A 20062-nucleotide genomic window follows, 5' to 3' on the forward strand; every position below is an offset into this window, starting at 1 on the left:
TATATATTTGAGTCCATGAGTCCATAAAACAATATCACGCACTATACAAAACAATATCACGGATTTTTTTTTTTCGAAATAAAAAAAATTTTTTGAATTTTTTTTTTCTGAAATTTTTTTTTTCGAAAATTTTTTTTTTCGAAAATTTTTTTTAACAATTTTTTTTTTTCGGGTAAGTTGTGATATTGTTTAGTATAACGCGTGATATTGTTTAGCATAACTTGTGATATTGTATTACAAAACAATATCACTAAATTTTTTTTTTCAAAAATTTTTTTCGAAAATTTTTTTTAACAAATTTTTTTTTTTTCATGAAAGCTGTGATATTGTTTAGTATAACGTGTGATATTGTTTAGCATAACGTGTGATATTGTATTACAAAACAATATCATGATTTTTTTTTTCAGCTGTGATATTGTTTAGTATAACGTGTGATACTGTAAGCTGTGATATTATTTAATATAAAGTGTGATATTATATCATGGACTCACGGACTCAAGAAGATAGAGTGGACTCATGTGATCCTAATTCTATATATATACTTTAATGATAGCATTTCTTACCATGAATCGAATAATATTATTTTCATAATTTTTTTACCGACATTATTTTGTCAAATGAAATTTAAAAGTTCTTTATATAAAAATTAGAAATATCACTTGAATATAAAATAATAAATACATAGTATATATTATAATAACTAAAAGATTTTCCAAACATTAACTTAGGTTAGAAATCATTATTGTAGAGACAGTAATACAAACTCTTTTAAGAGTTATCTCTGACAATACTTAAGGGAATCAAAAAAATTTGGGTTATGACTTCTATTTATAATCATAAGATCACCATGCCTTATGGTAATCTTCCAATGTGGGACAATTCTAATATTTATACATAATATATTCACCACACTACGTTATTTTTCAATGTAGGACAAATAACATACTAAGTACATCATTTTTTTGCATCTACTTTGACATTAACCCGATTTAATAATGAGAAAATACAATACAATACAATACAATATACACTCTAATGATAGCATTTTTTTTGTCCCAATCTAATTATATAATTTTCATACGATACTTTTTTTTCAAATGAAATATAAAGTTTTTATATCAAAACTATAAATATCACTTTAATATAATATAGAAAATTTATATATATGGGACATTTCTATTATTTATACATATTATATTCACTACACCTACATTATTTTTCAATGTGGACATATAACGTACTAAAAAGTCTATATCTTTTATATCAAGAAATTTTGTATTAATACCTAGTTTCAAAGATGCCTCCTATTTATATTTATAGAATCACCCTACCGTATACTATTATTTCAATGTGAGATACATAATTTAATTATTTAGACGTAGTATGTTCATAATACCTACATTATTTTTCAATGGGAAAGATATAACATACCAAGAAATACATGTCTTTTCTCCAAAAACTTAGTCTCGATCATTAGATATGGATCTCTACATTGTAAATATAACGACTCATTAACGCTCTATTACTGCATTCAGAAGACAACCATTAGTAAAATCTTTAGTTTTGTATTGTGACAGGAGATTGCCATTAGTAAAACCTTTATTTATTTTTTGATTTTCTTGTTCATGTTCTTAACTCTTTCCGGGGTAGTTCCCAACGATTTCCACTTTATTTTTTATATCATATCGTAGATAATGATAGAAAGTCTTAAGAGCTCTTTAAAACAATATTTATGAGACTCAAAAAAAATTTTGGGTGGATACATAAGTTCCAAATATGCATCCTATTTATAATCATAGGATCACATCACCTTATACTAATCTTTCGATGTGGGACAATTCTACTATTTATATGTAGTATATTCACCACACCTACTTATTTTCCAATGTGGGACAAAACATACTAAAAAGTACACAATTTTACGTATTAAGAAGTAGACCATCTTTAATATGTGCAAATAATATGAAATTTATACTCTAATGATAACATTTTTTAACACAAAGCTAATTATATTATTTTCATAATTTTTTTAACGATATTTTTTTGCCAAATGAAATGTAAAACTTTGATATAAAAATTGGAAATATCACTTGAATATAATTTAGGAAATATACATATTATAATAATTAAAAGATTTTTCACTTTATTTTTTACATCAAAAATTATACTTTCCTAAATTGATTTTTGATGATGTGGACGCTCTCAGATCGCTCGAAAAAACTCTCTTTTATATATATAGATAGATGGGTTGCATGGTGCCATGGTGTTAAGTTGGGCAAAAGCGAGTTATACTTAATACTCCACATTTTCAATATGTATTATGAAAAATCAAGACAAATTAACTGATCACCTCAAAAAATTCTTAGTCTATTAAATATTGCCTATTAAATATCCATAAATATATGGGGTGTTGATGGCGGGAGGTCGTGATAGGGGAGGGGTCGCGAAGGGTAGGTAATGATGGGGTAGGGAGTTACATAAGCTTACGAGAAGGGTTAGGGTTCAAGCACGGGATGGTGCAGGGATGGTGGTTATACTAGAGGTGCGGTGAGGGATGTAGGGGATGGTGAAGGCAAGAAGGGTAGAGTAGTTAGAGGACATAGGATATGGAATGTAGGGTGGTGCATGGTTAGTTGTGGGATTGCTGAGATATGGGTTGCGAGGGACGTCGTGGTCTGAGGTGTTGGGTGCTGTCACCACTGCGGTGGAGGGTCGGCTGGTGGGTCTCAAGGGAGTCAGTCAATGATGGCGAACGCTGCTTCCAGACGTCCAGGTGATGGTGGGTGGGAGAGGAGATGAGACAGGGGTATAGAATTAAGAGGATAATAAACAAGAGGGGTAATATAAAAAAAAAGTACAGTAATGAATAAAATTAAATATATATTGCGTAAATAAACAGGTTATGAAATCTATAATAATTTTATATCTACTTTTTTTTATTCAGCTCTCATAAGTTAAAAAGTCGAGGAAGAAAAAAGCAGAGTATTTCGAATAAAATTAAGCAACATAAATTTATCAAAAGTGTATTGGTAGATAAAGTAATTTTTTCTAAAATTTAGTAATTTATCATCAAATCCAAAAAATACATAAGTTTTTACTTTTAATAATATTTTTCGTTACCACCCGTGTAGTGCACGGGTTCAAAAACTAGTCTAATCTAATCTAACGAAAATCTAATCTAAACCGAACCAAAACTTAATATTCCAGTCCGATCTCCGATCCAATCCGAACCACAAACCTAATAACATTACATACAGAAAAAGAATGTGATGCCACTCTAAAAGAGACACAAGTCACGCCGTTCTCGATCTCCTTATTCCTTTGGTTGTCTGTAGAGATCTCTTTTCCTCAACCACTGGAAAAAAGAGTTCAACAACAATGGCGGATCAAAATGCAAAATCTGCCGGAGTTTGGCCAACTGTTAAACCCTTTGTTAATGGTGGTGCTTCTGGTATGCTTGCCACCTGTGTCATTCAACCCATTGACATGATCAAGGTCTTCGATTTTCCCTCTTTTTTCTAATTCTTAGGGTTTTTGTTCTTAAAGAACTAATCTTTATGGTGTTTATGTTTGTAATTTGTGTTATTTTGATGATTTTGTTAGATGGGTAGCTGATATTTTTCGTTTTAATGCTTTGAGATTTTGTTTCTTTGTTGTTTTTGAGCTACATTGATTTTACAGTTATGTGTAAAGAACTAATCTTTATGTTGTTTAAGTTTGTAATTTGTGTTATTTTAAGGAATTTGGTAGATGGGTAGGTGAGAATTTCATCTGAGCTTTCACATTTTTGTAAATTATTAGTATTTTTATTAGATGTTATCTTAATTATCAGTCGATTTGCTGTTTGGAAGCTGGATTAATTTGATCTATGTCTGTATAATGTGGTTTTAGCTGATTTTGTGATATGGGTCTGTGATATTTGATTTGAAGTTGTATGATGTGAATTTTATGCTGTTTGAGCAGTTGAGATTTGCATCTTAGTGTGAAATTGTTCATGCTGCGTACATCCGACCCCCTTTACCCAGCAATTGAGACTTGAGACTTGAGATTTTCATCTAAGGGTGGGATTTTTCATGCTTGGTGACATAATTTCGTCTTATTTCGGTGTTGTGAGAGCTGAATTTAGTTAACGTGGGCATGAATTTTAACTTGTTTTATTGAATTGGGTAGGTGAGGATTCAACTTGGTCAGGGATCAGCTACCCAAGTCACAAAGAACATGCTTGCCGCTGAGGGTTTTGGTGCTTTCTACAAGGTATGCTTTTTTTAATCTTATTTTGTTTGAGTACTGCCTATCTCTGTTTATCATGTGTATAGTTGTCAACTTGATGGTTTCTTTCGGATCAAAAGGGCTTAGATCTGTTTTGTGGGTTTCATAGTTAGTAGAATTTCTGTAGAAAATGCTAGTTATGGCAATGATGGGTTGTGGCTATAGTGTTCATATCGGTTTTACTGTTTTAGTTATGACTGCAGTGTCGAGATTGCAGCATAATCTTGCTTAATGCAGCCAATATCGTGCCAAAAAATGCTGTCTTGGTGAACTTCAAAACCTTTATTAAGGGTAGTTTTGCGTGCCAGGGCCTTTTTTTAATACCATGCTTGCAACTATTTTACATAGGAACGCTGACCTCCCTTTGAATTGTGGGAAGCTTGAAGGCCGACCTTTCTTGAACCCATGTCTTGAGTCAGTTTGACATTATTATTATTTTCTGTGTCATTCGTCATAGAAAATAGTTACTATGTCACATGTTCACTGTTGGGTATGAGGTGGATCTGTTATTTTGTTGCTGCATTGTACCCGAGATCTCTAGCCAGCAATTTTTTTGACAATACTTTGACCTAAATTTTTTTGGTTCAAAAGGGATTAGGTCTGTCGCATGGGTTTCATAGTTGATAGAACTCCAGCAGAAAAAGGCTTAATAGTTAGTGGAGGTGCTTTTGGTATTTTTTGCACATGGCAGGCTGGACTGTGACTATATTATTCATATTGATTTTAGTCACAACCGCGGTGTTGGCGATTGCAGCTTAATCTTGCTCAATGCAGCCAATATCTTACCAAAAATGCTGTCTCGGTGAACTTCAAGACCATTATAAAAGGGTAGCTTTTCGTGTCACAGCCTTGTCTTAATACCATGCTTGCGACTATTTTATATAGGAACTATGATTCTCTTTGATTTGTGGGAGGCTTGAAGGACGATCTTTGTTGAACCCATGTCTTGAGGCAGTTTTACATTATTAGTATTTTCTGTGTCACCCTTAATAGAAAATAATTACTGCCATATGTCCACTATTTGGTATGGGGTGTATCTGTTAGTTAGTTGCTGTATGGTACTTGGGATCTCTGACCAGCAATTTGTTTGACAATGTTTTGACATTTTTATTCGCCTCATCTACTTTCTTTTGGTGCAGGGTCTGTCTGCTGGGTTGCTCAGACAAGCCACATATACTACTGCTAGACTTGGTTCTTTCAGGTAAGCTTTTACATGTTTGGATGGCATCTGGGGAGGGAAAGGAAGGAGAGGGGAATGGAGTAAGAAATCTTCCGTGTTAGAGGAATTTTGAATAGACTTGGAAGAGGGGAGATGGATGCCTCCGTTTCCCTCCAACCCTATTTGCTAATCAAACAAGGGCAGTTGTCTCGCTCCACTCTCCCCAACCCCATCCCTTCCGTTTCTTTCTTCCCTCTATCTAAGCAAGCCCCTAAGATTCTCTTCTTCTGCTCCATGCTAAGTTAAAATGTTAAATCATAAGACTCTAATGCATACCCACAGTTAGTATCTATTTTACCTGCTATGTTATCTTAGATGAATCACATTCCTTTAGCTATTCTGCCCCCCTGCATATATGAAATTATGTTATAGTTGTAAAATCTTGTATGCCTCATGGTTGCCTAAGTTGCTAATAAGTAATAAGTAAAATTCTCTATTTATTTGAAACAAATGTAAATTGGTGTGAGCGGATCGTGGGTCTCACCATCAAATATTAACGAAAGTAGAAATAGGGCAATTCCTAAGAATTAGAGAAAGTATCTTATACTCGGTATGCACTAAAAGGAGTAGCCCAGGGATAGTGTACAGTATCAGTTAAATGCCATGATACAAAAAACGACGCGAACTAGTCATTAGCGAGTAGTATGTTGACCCTTCTGTAATGTTATATTTTTAAGAAATTATGAATTTATTTGTTTTCCTTGACCTTTGGCTTGTATCTTGCTTAGGATTTTGACGAACAAAGCTATAGCTGCTAATGATGGAAAGCCTTTGCCTCTCTACCAGAAAGCTCTTTGTGGACTAACAGCTGGTGCTATAGGAGCTTGTGTCGGTAGTCCTGCTGATCTTGCCCTCATCCGTATGCAAGCTGATGCTACTCTTCCAGCTGCTCAAAGGAGACATTACAAGAATGCATTCCATGCTCTTTCCAGGATAGTTGCAGATGAGGGAGTTTTGGCACTGTGGAAAGGTGCAGGTCCAACAGTTGTAAGAGCAATGGCATTGAACATGGGAATGCTTGCTTCTTATGATCAATCTGTAGAGTTCTTCAGGGATACCGCTGGCTTGGGTGATGCTTCCACAGTTGTGGGTAAGATACACTGTTTCATGCTGTTCTATGTTGGCCTCCCCTTGGCGCTTTCTATGCCTTTGTGTCACAGACTAACTTCAAGCTTGTTATGTTTTTTATTTGTGGATTTGATGTATTCAGTACTCTGACTTGTTTTTCCATTATGTTCATTATGGGTCATCTGAGAACAAGTGAACAACCTCTCAGCATTTTTAACACAATGATAGGTTGCGTACATCCGTTTCTCCTCTATCCGCCACAAGTAGGAACCTTAGAGGCACTGGGGTGATATTTTGATATTGGAATTGTTATTGCTGTGTATATATGTGTAACGTAGCTACCTGTTGTATGAGTTGCCTGAACATCGTGTAATCACTGCCTTTTTAGCCTCTACTGTTATGAACATCGTCATTTCACTGGGCCGGGTCATTTGGATCTGGTGGTTTTTGCCATTTCAGACTATGCTTTTTAAATGCCAATTTGTCATGTAGATACCTGGACGTAATTTCAAATTAGTGATTTCAGGTCAGTGTGTGTCGGTCAGTGTGCCAGGTCTACTGCTTATATATGTTTCATCTTTTACCAGGTGCTAGTGCCGTATCTGGATTCTTTGCTGCCGCATGCAGTCTACCGTTTGATTATGTGAAGACACAAATACAGAAAATGCAACCAGATGCTACTGGAAAGTACCCTTATACCGGTGCTATGGACTGTGCTTTGAAAACCTTGAAAGCAGGCGGACCTTTCAAATTCTACACTGGATTTCCCGTTTACTGTGTCAGAATTGCCCCTCATGTTATGGTAAGCACTCGTCTTTCTCTCTTACTCGTGAAATTTTGTAGTCCACATTCAATTTGGAGCTTATTGCTTACGCCCTTTTGTCGATTGCCTTTCAGATGACATGGATTTTCTTGAGCCAAATCCAGAAGGTGGAGAAGTCTATTGGTTTGTAGGTCAGACTCAGAGCTAGAAATCATCAAATCCGTCTTATCAATTTGGGTATGTGTCGTGGTGGCGATATGAAAAGCCTCAGCATTTCATTTTCGTTTCTTTTTCTCTTGCATCAAGCCTTGCAAATTTTGCTGGTACTAAATAAATTAGTTACGATAACTGTCTTAGAATATATGATTCTTATGGGGAAAGGACCATATGCATCTGTAGCTGGTTTGGTCTGTGTTTTGATGACCCCTTGGTGTGAACACTAGTCTGCGTCTCTGCGTTGTGGAATATGTAACCTTGACATAACTAGGTGAAATTTTAGGTTATCATAACGACAAAACGCTTTAAATGTTTCTTGCTGCTGAGATATTGTCGCCACATTCAGTTGCTTATGGAACTACTAGGTTGGTATTTAATATTCTCAAGAGTCTCAACAGTGGAAGGCAAAGTCTTTTGGAACCGATTTGGATCAGTTGGACCCGTTACTATCATTTTTCATCGCTGTTCCCTTTCGATTGAAACTACCTGTTTGGTTTACGCTCATTGTTCAAGCAGACTCGTTACATTTTCTGAGTGTCCTGATAATTTTCCAAGAATTTGTCTCGTTTTGTCATGGAATTCATATAACACTTGAGATTGCCTTTCACGCGTGATGAATACCTCGATATGTAGTAACTAATAAGATTGGGTTGAGACTTTTTAGTTCGGCGGGGTTGTTTCTTTTCAGTTTTGTGTCGGTCCCGGGTTTGCTGTTATCTAGTTCAGTTGAGTCTCCTTGAGTTGCGCCAACTTGATTGATTCATCATCGGGTTCAACGAAATTCATGCTGTGTTTGTATCAGGCTGTATCAATTTAGATTAGGTCATATTTTTGTTGTCCCTTATTAGTAAGGATATACTTGGCTCGGGTTGATGGTGCCGAATTTAATTCATACTCACCCACTCCTCTACCGATTATGTAAAGGGCAAGTCAGGACAGCTATGCATTCGTAATTCTGAGTAAGTCTCCGTTAAGACAAGCATATCTGTTTTAAGACTAGAATGTGTCAATAATTACTTGCATAGATTGCACAAGCATTTTTGCTAGGTTTTTTTTGTCAAACACAACCTTTAAAAAAAAGTTTTGTAAAACACAATCTTTAATAATTTTTTTTTGTCAAACACGACTTTTTGGCCAAAGGACTTAACATTTTGCAATGGGGTAACTTTCAGTCGCTGTTTGAGATACCAAACGATATCGGTTTGAGGCGATCTTGGACACGTTGGAAAGGTGAAAATACAAGCTTTTCAGGGGTTATCAACACGATGGTCAAAGGTGGCCTTATGTGGGGTCTATTGCTGTGTAAAGTAAGGCTGGTCGGAGAGAGTAGCGGGTCTTTTAATGAGGTTATGATGCTTTGTTTGGTCTGAAATTTGGTATGTAGGTATAGCAGAGTGCAAGGTAGGTCTTAGTTGTGTTGTTTGTGGTGGTTGTTGGTTGCAAGTGGTGGTTCGAGGGGAGTTAAATTGGAGGTAAAAAACAATCAAAAGAAAGTCAAAGTAGGATTTTTTTGTGTGGGTCAATTCACTCACCTTAAACCACCACTTACAACCAACAACCACCAAAAGCAACACAACTACGACCTACCGCTACTCTTTCCGACCAGCCTTACTTTACACAACAATAAACCCCACATAAGGCCACCTTTGACCATCGTGTTGATAACCCCTGAAAATCTTGTATTTCCGCCTTTCCAACGAGTCCAAGAACGCCTCAAACCGATCGTTTGCTATCTCAAACATCGACTGAAAGTTACCTCATTGCAAAATGTTAAGTCCTTCGGCCAAAAAGTCGTGTTTGACAACAAAAAATTATTAAAGATTGTGTTTTACACACTTTTTTGTTAAATGTGGTGTTTGAAAAAGACTTTTTTTTTTAAAGGTTGTGTTTGACAAAAAAACCTTTTTGCTAATATGAATGCATTCTGCTTTTATCTTATCTATCTTATTTAACTTATTTTAAAGTTAAGACGGATATGGAACTTGTGTTCGTTATATGATCTGAAGTCTGAACCGTAAACTTGTAAAGGATCTTGTAAGGGTGGAACTAAGTTCGACTTCTCGAAACTTTAGATAGCAATTACATCTCCACAGGTTTTTCGATTTTTTTTTTTTTTGAAGAGAAGCGGGATAAAAATCCAAACCAAAGTTTGTTCGAAGTTGGTGAATCCATATTCCATACCAATCGTATTGATAAATTTCTCATTTTTCTCATATATATATATATATATATATATATATATATATATATAGAGAGAGGGGTTCTTCTAAGGCCCTTGTATCTTGTAAGTCCCTAAGTCCTTATAAGGACCATAGGATGGAGGGGATGGAAGGTTGAGATTAGATCTCAATGAATGGCCACAAATCAATCTAGTCTAATTACCTCCTCATTGCAATTATGTTTCTTACTAATCCATTCTTCCCCATTTATCAGAAACTCCTTCCCCACTAAACATTATATCACTCATTATCAATAACTTCTCCCTTCTCTCTACATTCTCTCACATTTGTTCTCTCCCAAAAACAAATACAAAACAAAAAAAAAAAAAAAAAAACCACCCCCACCAACACCGACCCTCCCTTACCACCACCACACCCGACCATAACACCACCCCACCAACACCGACCCTCCCTTACCACCACCACACCCGACCACACCACCCACCTCCTCCTCCATGCCTCACCTCACGCCGCCGCCGTCTCGACCATAACACCACCCCACCAACACCGACCCTCCCTTACCACCACCACACCCGACCACACCACCCCACGAACCATCCTCCATCCTCCGTCCTGCACCATCCCTCTTCTCTCCGTTTCTGGCTCCCTCGGCCGCCTCTCCCTTTTCCTTTCTATTTTTTTTTTTTTCGGATCCGAAAATAAATAGTGGTTGTTGGTGGTTCGAGTGTCGGGTTAGTGTTGGTGATGTCGTTCCATTTGTAGGGATGGTGGTTGTCGTGATATCGTTGTCGTGATGTCGTTCCATTTCAAGCGGTTCTTTGTTTTTTTTTTTTCTTTTCTTTCTTGTTTTACGGGATTTGTGGTGTTTTTTTTTTTTTTTTTTTTTCTTTTCTTTCTTGTTTTACGGGATTTGTGGTGATGAGGAGAGGTTTTTATTGTTTAAATTTTTTTCTTTTCTTTCTTGTTATTTTTGGTTTTTATTGTTTAAATTTTAGATTTTTGGTTTTTGGTGTTGTTCTTTGTTTTTTGTTTTGTTTTTGTTCTTTGTTTTTATTTTTTATTTTTTTATTTGGTTGTTATTGTTATTTGATTTTTTGGACTAAAGTTATACATCTTGCCTATTAAAGTTATACACTGCGTGCATTAGAGTTATACACACGATATTTAAATTTGGTTTTTTTTTTAATGTTATTTGGTTTATTTCAGATTTTGGGTTGGGTTGTTGGTTTTTTGGTTTTATTATTGTTATTTGGTTTTTTGTTTTTGTTATTATGAGTTTTTTTGGTTTTGTTAATTTTTTTTTTTTCCATATTTTCCATATTTATTGTTTGATTTTTTTACTATTTACGACAAAAGTTATACATTTTATGACTAAAGTTATACATTTTATGACTAAAGTTATACATTTTATGACCAAAGTTATACAAAAAAAGACTAGAGTTATACAAAAATGCCTAGAGTTATACATTGTATGTCTAGAGTTATACAGATTGTGACTAGAGTTTTACATCTTTTGACTAGAATTATAAATACTGTGACTAGAGTTATACATTAAATGCGTAGAGTTATACATTATATGCCTAGAGTTATACATCATATGCATAGAGTTATACATTATATGACTAAAGTTATACAATTTTGGACTAAAGTTTTACAAATATGGACTAAAGTTATACATATGAAGGACTAGAGTTATACAAAAATGGAATAAAGTTATACAATTATGGACTAAAGTTATACAACTATGGACTAAAGTTATACAAAAATTGGACTAAAGTTATACAAAAATGAACCAAAGTGACTAGAGTTATACATTGTATGACTAGAGTTATACAAACTCTGTGACTAGAGTTATACATTGTATGACTAGAGTTATACAAAAATTGGACTAAAGTTATACAAAAATGAACCAAAGTGTGACTAGAGTTATACAAACTGTGACTAGAGTTATACATTGTATGACTAAAGTTATACAAAAATTGGACTAAAGTTATACAAAAATGAACCAAAGTGACTAGAGTTATACATTGTATGACTAGAGTTATACAAACTGTGACTAGAGTTATACATTATATGACTAAAGTTATACAATTTTGGACTAAAGTTTTACAAATATGGACTAAAGTTATACATATGAAGAACTAGAGTTATACAAAAATGGACTAAAGTTATACAACTATGGACTAAAGTTATACAAAAATATGGACTCAAATATATAATGGACCTTAGATTTTTAGATTTGTTTTAGATTTTTCATATTATTTTTTTTGTTTTTTTGTTGTTATTTTTTTTTTTTGACTAGAGTTATACATCAAATGTCTAGAGTTATACATTGTATGTCTAGAGTTATACAGATTGTGACTAGAGTTTTACATCTTTTGACTAGAATTATAAATACTGTGACTAGAGTTATACATTAAATGCCTAGAGTTATACATTATATGCCTAGAGTTATACATCATATGCATAGAGTTATACATTATATGACTAAAGTTATACAATTTTGGACTAAAGTTTTACAAATATGGACTAAAGTTATACATATGAAGGACTAGAGTTATACAAAAATGGACTAAAGTTATACAATTATGGACTAAAGTTATACAACTATGGACTAAAGTTATACAAAAATTGGACTAAAGTTATACAAAAATGAACCAAAGTGACTAGAGTTATACATTGTATGACTAGAGTTATACAAACTGTGACTAGAGTTATACATTGTATGACTAGAGTTATACATTTTTTTTATTGTTATTTGATTTAAGAAAATGACTAAAAAATGATAACTAACAAAATAAAAGACAACTAAAATAAAATAAAAGACAAAAAAAATAATAAATGGAAAAAACATCTAAAAACATACAAATTAATACAAAACGAAAAAAAAAAAAAAAAAAGAGTTGAAAAAAAAAAAAAAAAAAAAAAAAAAAAAAAAAAAAAAAAAAAAAAAAAAAGGGGGGGGGGGGGGGGGGGGGGGGGGGGGGGGGGGGGGGGGGGTGGTTACTTGGTGTCGGGTGGGGTGGTGGTGGGTGGTGGTGAATGAGGAAGAGAGGAATGAATGATTTATTTGAGTTTTTTGATTTTTTTGGATTTTTTGGGTTTTTTATTTATTTGGATTTTTGGGTTTTTTTTATTTATTTGGGTTTTTTTTTGGAGTTTGAGAGAAGAAAGAAATGAAATGTGTAAGATGAAAGAGAAATGGATGAGTGGAAAAGAATTATAAAGTAAATTAGTGATTAATTAGAGTGGATTAGTGAAGGAGGAGAGAGATGGTGAGATTAGCTTTATAAACACACTTTTTGGGGTTGATCTCATCCCTCCATTTCCCTCCATCCAATGGCTCATAATAGAACTTATGGACTCAAAATAAATGTGGACCTTAGTTGATCTCTTCTCTATATATATATATATATATATATATATATATATATATATATATATATATATATATATATATATATATATATATATATATATATATATATATATATATATAATCAATCAATCATCAATCAATCAATCAATACTATATATTAATTCAAAAAACCAAGGGACTTCAATGTAATTAAAGAAATCTATACAAATTAATTATTCTATATAGTTTTAAATCGATAGCACCGTGTGATGGACCTGATAAAGGGATCTCAATGTAAATATTATATAGTTTTGGTTAAAAGTATAATATACAGATTCCTTGATAAAAAATATTTATGGAAATTATATTAAATTAAAGTAATTATATTTAGAAAATACAAGAATATAGTGATTTTCCTTAAAATTAACATGCCCCACTTATGGAATTAATTAGTATCATCATAGAATTATACATTAAAGAATTGTAGTAAAAGTAATAGTAGTAGCAACGAGATTAATAAAATTAGCGGTAGTAATGTGGGAGTAGTGACAGTTATAATAATGATAGTGAGAGTAGTGAAAGTAACAATGGTAACAATGAGAAAAAGTATGAACAATTAAATAATCAATCGACTCAAGGAAACCATTTGCCACGTGTCATCGGCAGATGGCTTCTGCCACATGTCATTTACAAATTAAGTATTCCATTTCCGTATAATCAACATCATTTCCATATTTGAAAGATTTTTACTAGATTTTCCAAAATAAAATGAGTATCTTTTCGAAAATCTATCCTTTTAAACTCACTATCATATATTACCTATAAATCAAAAAGAATCTTCCTAAAATCCCTCTAATTTGAGTTTGGTCAATTTAAATGCTTAGTCTGTATATTTAAGCATATCACTATTTCACACCTAATATATGAACATTAACATTTTAATATATATGAGGTCACGACTCACGAGCAATAGATAATATAGAATTATAAAAAAAAAAAAAATCAATTTAGATACTTAGTATTATTTTCAATTCATAAAAGTTGGAGTGACTTTAAAAAATTATCTAACAACTAATGCATAACATATGACATTGTAAGAAAATGAGTAAATAAGTTGTTAGCAAAAAAAATGCTTTATCCGTTTAAATTTTATTGTTCAATCTCTCATTTTAAATTATCTCAAATTAACAATGTTGAGAGACAAGTGTTAACATGACTCAATAAACAAAAAAAAAAAATAGTATTTGACGACTTGAAAGGCGAATGAATAATGAGCAGCGTTGATGATGAGAGGTGGTGATAGGGGATGGGTCGCGATGAGTAGGTAACGATGGGGTGAAAAGTCGCATAAGAAGTAGAAGGGCTGGGGATAGGGATGACAATGGGTAGGGTCTGGGTAGGGTCCGCCTAGACCCGGACCCGGACCCGAGATTTTCCCTTTGGACCCGTACCCTACCCAGACCCGCAAGGGTCTAAAATTTGAGGACCCATACCCGGACCCTATGGGTAAGGGTAGGGTCTAGGTCTACCCGTGGGTCCGAGTTTCAGCCACTTTAGTAACAAGATTAACAGCTATGTGATCTATAATATTAAAAAAAAAATTCATACTAATTTAACATTATGAGTTTATTAATCTGCCATTAATGGTGGTTGTCGGTCGCCGCCTATTAGAGAGGTGGTTGCTAGTCGCGTATCAGTGCTGTGGTGGTGGTTTTCTTGTGTCAGTGGTGGTATTGTCAGAAGAGTTTGGTTGGGTTTTATCACTTTATAGGATGAGGGAAGAGAAAGATACTTTAATTGAGTTTCTACAGTCTGCCAGTATGAATTCAGAAAAGTTGTGATTTTGATTTTTTTTCTTTAATAAAGGGTCTAAGGGTCGGGTATGGGTCTCATAACTTAGACCCGGACGCAGACCCGAAATATTTTCTTAAGACCCATACCCGACCCATACCCATTGGGTCTAAAAAATGAGACCCATACCCGACCCATTAGGATCTGACCCTCAGGGCCTGGGTCGGGTCCCCGACCCACTACCATCCCTAGCTGGGGATCACACATGAGGGGTAGGGCCGGGATGGTGGTTATGCTGGAGGGTAGGGGTCGGTAAAGGCAAGATACGGTACTAATATTGTTGGAGGACGCGGGGAGGGGGGGGTTAAGGGGAGGGGGCCGAGGTGTTGGGTGCGGCCATCACTGCGGTGGAAGGTCTGTTGGTGTCTCGAGGTAATCGGTCAGTGATAGCGAACACTGCTTTCATATGTTCAGGCGATTTTGAGTGGGAGAGAAAATGAGATATAAGGTAGAGAATTGAGAGAATAACAAATAATAGGGGTAATATGATATAAAAAAAACGTATAACAATGGGTAAAATTAAATGTATATTGCCTAAATTAACAGGTTATAAAATACCCAATAACTTTATATCCACTTTTCAGATTTCATCTCTCATATGTTAAAAACTCGAGAAAAAAAAGCAGGGTACTTCGATTAAAATTAAGCAACACAAACTGTAATATCCCAAATATTTTAATATTTATTATTATTATTAATTTTAATATAAAATTATTTAGTTTAATATTTAAGCTAGTCTCCAAAGTCTGTTTAGTTTTGGAAAGGAAAATCAACCGACTAAAAATCTTATTAGGACTCTTTTATTCTATTTATAGTCCGTCTTTTCCATTGCCTTAATAACCTATGCCTTTCTTTTACGGTTTCTCCATTACCACTACCAAAATCCATATTTACATATTTCATCCAATCTCATTCAAATTAATTTGATCTCATGTTGCTTGATATGGCTATGCGCATTAAGTGCGTCATTATTTAACGCTTTCAAGAGCATCTGTCAATCACGTATTCAATTTGGTAATTGAATTAGCTACCCTGATTCCATAACAAGACTCTTATTATATCGTTGATGCACCACTACTTATTTTCCACTCGTTCACCTGATAATTGTTAGTGTTCGTACCATTGCGAGCAAACCCGAGTTGGGTATAAGGTAACACGATTTTACCGATCCTATTATTACTATTATTGTTCGGGGTTGTGTGCTTATGTGTTATTTATTCGTGCTAGGTACTTGAATTAATTCTTGACTTTGAATCGTGATTATTATTGTTACCCGTATTATTCATAATACTACCTATTATATTTTCTTTTGATAAGTTAATCTTTGTCGTCTAAGTTATATTGTGTCTTTTTGTGAGGATGGTGTGCTATGAAGTTGTGAGACTCACATACTAAGGGTATAATTAATAAAGGAATGGTTACTCAAAGAGATTATCAGGGGGTAGTAGTGTACAAGGATTTTTAGTGCATATGATTTGCAAATGGCCATATTGACTCAGGGAAATTGTTTGTGTGGGTTAACTAAATCAACTTGTTAGTTTGCTCGATCTCAGAAGGGATTATATGAAATTTGGATTCTTGTATTGTAATTTTTGTTGTCGATTTATTTGATCGAGACTTGTGGGTGAGTGGCTTAGAGTTTTACTCTAAGTGTTGAGCACGGTTCTGTGAACCTTTGACAATATCGATATTGAAATTGAGATGGAAATCGGTTACTGGTTTTGAGTTATTGGGGCCGTTGTGCCGAGTTATGTTTACGGTCCAGTGTGACCATGGTTATTGAGTTATTTGAGTTTGAAATCGATATTGAGATGGAAATATTGTTTCGCGGTTTTATCCGCCAGTTCACTCACCCCTTGTCATTGTCTTAGGTTCGACGATGAAAATACGATATCTGATTACTATGGAATATTATATTATGAGACGGAGTAATGAGATGAGACTTGGTTAATTATTAGAACGAGGGAGAATATTATACTATGGGATTGAAGAGTTGAGATTGAGCTTAGTTTATGGGAAGTGTTTTTATTATTCTCTCTGTTTATTTTTACTTTTACGTGTCTGTATTTCCACGCCATGACCAAAAACTATTCTGCTTATATTGAGGTATTATTGTTACTCAGCTTTCCGGCTGACGTGTTTTTTCCTTCTGGGCTACTCGTCATGGGGGTAGTTCCTTTCTGTCTTCAGGTTTTATTTCAGGTTACTTCCGCTGCAGTTCAAAAGGATTTTTATTTCAAGAGAAGATTTTTATAAAAGCTTTGTAATATTTTTGATTCTATTTGTATTATTTTATATTTAAAAGAGATTTGTATTAAGAGACTTTGTATATTAATTATAATATCTTTATATTTCGGCCAGTTTTGTATATAAAAGTAAATTTTAATTTAGCCGAAAATCAGGGGTGTTACACAAACTTATTAAAAGTATATGAATAGTCAAAATGAACTATTCTTAAAATTTAGTTATTTACTAAATTAAAAAATACATAAGTTTTTACTTTTAACTATTCTTAAAATGGCATATTTTAAATACTTCCACACTACCATCCCACAACTTGATTACTCCTTGAATTGCTTGCCACATTTATTTTACACTCCCAAGTAAACATCATTATTTAAAATCATAAATATAAAATTGTGTGTTAGCTAGCTAACCAAACAAACCTCATTAATAATATTGAATTGAAGCAATGGAGGTTGCACATAAAAACAAACTTGTTAAAGACAACAATATCCTAACGGAAGTCGATCCCCTATCCCATTACCGTGTCACATCTTATGTTCCACCGTCTTTATCTTCTGACACATAATCCTCTTGTTATATTTACACAATTTCTTTTAATGGTTGGTTAATGCTTATATGTCAAATGAAAAACTAATGAAATAAGACACGAAAATGGAACAGAGAATCGGGCTCCTAACTCAGTAGTCACTAACTCACTACTAACTTCTTGGCCCTACATGCAACACTATCATATAAAATGCCATACTTTTCTCAATTATTGTCACTAACAATAACTTATAACCACAACCATACTATACCACCTTCCCAAATCAAATCTACAACAAAAGAATAATAATCACACCCAAAAAAAGTTATTCCTTCCTAATTTCTTACTCCATCAAATTATCAAATTTAATCTTGGTTTAATTTGTACAAAAAATGATGTCACAATATAGCTTCATAGTGATGCTACTAACCATGATCTTAGTACCAACTTTCTTATACACCTTATTCTTCCTAATCAAATGCCCATCAAACCCTTTATCCATTTTTCGACGTCGGTCAGTAAATTCAGGGAATCATGATACTAATGATGAGAATAAGAGCAATAGTAGTAGTAGTAGTAATAGTAAGAAGAATGATATGGAGTTGATTATAATGAGTTCAAGTTTGGGAAAAGATATAGAATGTCCTGTTTGTTTATCTGTATTTATAGATGATGAAGAATTAAGACAACTTAAGATTTGTAAACATTTGTTTCATAAGAATTGTATCGATAAGTGGCTTTCGACACATTTTAATTGTCCGGTTTGTCGAGCATTTGTTAGTAATCAATACAAGATTAAGGAGAAGGATGTTCGAGGTTTGTCATCAAGAGATGTTGATAGAAGTGATCTTTGGCAAGGTTTGCCTGGTTCTTCTGGCTTAGTTTGAAGTTTCTTTTGGTTATTTTTTTAGCTGTCGATCTTTTGAGACCGTTTTACACGAATATTGTGTAAGACGTCTTACACAAGAATTTGTGAATTTTTAGTTAGTTTTGTGGGTTTTATTAGCAAGGGTGTATAGATTTTGATTTACTAGGATAGTAGGATATATGGAGTACTAGTTATTGTTAATTATATAGATGGGAGGGGATTCGAACTCGGGATTTATTGTTCTTGTTTAGTTGTTTTCTAAGAATCATGTAATTCATATAGTTCATGAAAAATTGGCTAAATTTATAATGGATGATTGACTAAAAGTGGGCAATTTGATTACCATGCGTCCATGCCCCATAAATAAGTGTTAATTTTGTGAATTTTCGTTTACTCATGTGTTAGGTGAAGTCTTGTTAAGGCAAACTTTGACAACAAATATTAAAAAAAGCTATGAAAAATTACGATAAGAAATAAGGTCATTTGCATTTGCTATAAAGAAATGTTTCATATAGATATTTATTTTACAATACTTTTAGAAGACCGCAAAATGTTAAATGAGAACATAATTTAATCATATAGGGGAGTATATTTCACGGAAACTGAAAAGGGAATGTTAGGATCAGGAACAACTACATTGAGTCTGACGTCAGAATTAATGTTTCATCCTCATTTCAACATACATGTGACATCAGCATGATTTGTATTGAATGAAGGAGAAGATAGAGTTGTATTATTTGGAGTATTACTATTATCATTATTTGATGTTATGTATGAGAAATCAGAATTATTAGTATTGTGAGCATTATTATTTGAAATACTGGGAGTATGTTGTGGGTGAAAGAAGAGAGGTGAAGTAGTAGAAGTAGCAGGATTCACACCTGGTAGTATGGGATAGTTGTCATCAGAAGAACATGCATTGTCTTTAAAAGGGAATATCTGTTCTTTGAAGATCACACCCCTATTAACAAAAACTTTATGTGTCTGTAGATTATATAGTTTGTAACCCTTTTCATCATGGGGATAACCAACAAAAATGCACTTTCGTACCCTCACCCCAAATTTGTCTCTAAAAATGGTAAGCATTGTTGCATAACACAAAGATCCAAACACCCTCAAGTCGTCATAGTCAGGAGGTGTCTTGAACAAAATCTCATAAGGCCAGGACTCTTCCCATTAAGTAATGTGGTAGGCATTTTGTTAATGAGATGGGTAGTTGTCAACAGACATTCTCCCCAGAACTTGACAGGAAGGTGAGCATGGATTTTTAAAGCTCTAGGAGTGTCAAGCAAGTGCCTATGCTTGCATTCAACTCTACCATTCTGTTGTGGCCTACCAACCACACTCTTTTGGTGCATAATGCCCTTTTCTATAAACAACTCACAACAATATTGTTGAACAAATTCAGTCCCATGATCAGACCTTATGGTTTTCACATGTATATTGAAATGAGTAAAATAAATTGCAATAAACTTCTCACTAAACCATGAACTTGTA

At 33.9% G+C, this 20062-nt stretch overlaps 2 protein-coding genes across 2 annotated transcripts; both read left to right on the forward strand.

Annotated features, from left to right (window-relative positions):
- Positions 1-3208: 3208 nt before the first annotated feature.
- On the forward strand, positions 3209-7849 carry LOC141642217 (mitochondrial dicarboxylate/tricarboxylate transporter DTC-like). Its single transcript, XM_074450933.1, has 6 exons — positions 3209-3495; positions 4171-4254; positions 5409-5470; positions 6217-6578; positions 7144-7358; positions 7454-7849. Exons 1-6 carry the CDS (start codon positions 3379-3381, stop codon positions 7508-7510), a joined length of 897 nt encoding a protein of 298 aa, XP_074307034.1. The 5' UTR covers positions 3209-3378; the 3' UTR covers positions 7511-7849.
- Positions 7850-17939: 10090 nt separating this feature from the next.
- Positions 17940-18891, forward strand: LOC141642222 (RING-H2 finger protein ATL33-like). The gene has a single exon (XM_074450942.1). The coding sequence runs from the start codon at positions 18090-18092 to the stop codon at positions 18582-18584; it is 495 nt and encodes a 164-aa protein (XP_074307043.1). The 5' UTR covers positions 17940-18089; the 3' UTR covers positions 18585-18891.
- Positions 18892-20062: the final 1171 nt, after the last annotated feature.

This window comes from Silene latifolia, chromosome 2, assembly GCF_048544455.1.
Source record: "Silene latifolia isolate original U9 population chromosome 2, ASM4854445v1, whole genome shotgun sequence".
Taxonomy (NCBI): Eukaryota; Viridiplantae; Streptophyta; class Magnoliopsida; order Caryophyllales; family Caryophyllaceae; genus Silene; species Silene latifolia.

Bases quoted from the DNA above. Each gene is read 5' to 3' on its own strand.
- LOC141642222 (XM_074450942.1), top strand. From the start codon at position 18,090: ATGATGTCACAATATAGCTTCATAGTGATGCTACTAACCATGATCTTA.
- LOC141642217 (XM_074450933.1), top strand. From the start codon at position 3,379: ATGGCGGATCAAAATGCAAAATCTGCCGGAGTTTGGCCAACTGTTAAA. The intron at 5,471-6,216 runs GTAAGCTTTTAC...TATCTTGCTTAG, and splicing joins GCTAGACTTGGTTCTTTCAG to GATTTTGACGAACAAAGCTA. The intron at 7,359-7,453 runs GTAAGCACTCGT...ATTGCCTTTCAG, and splicing joins GAATTGCCCCTCATGTTATG to ATGACATGGATTTTCTTGAG.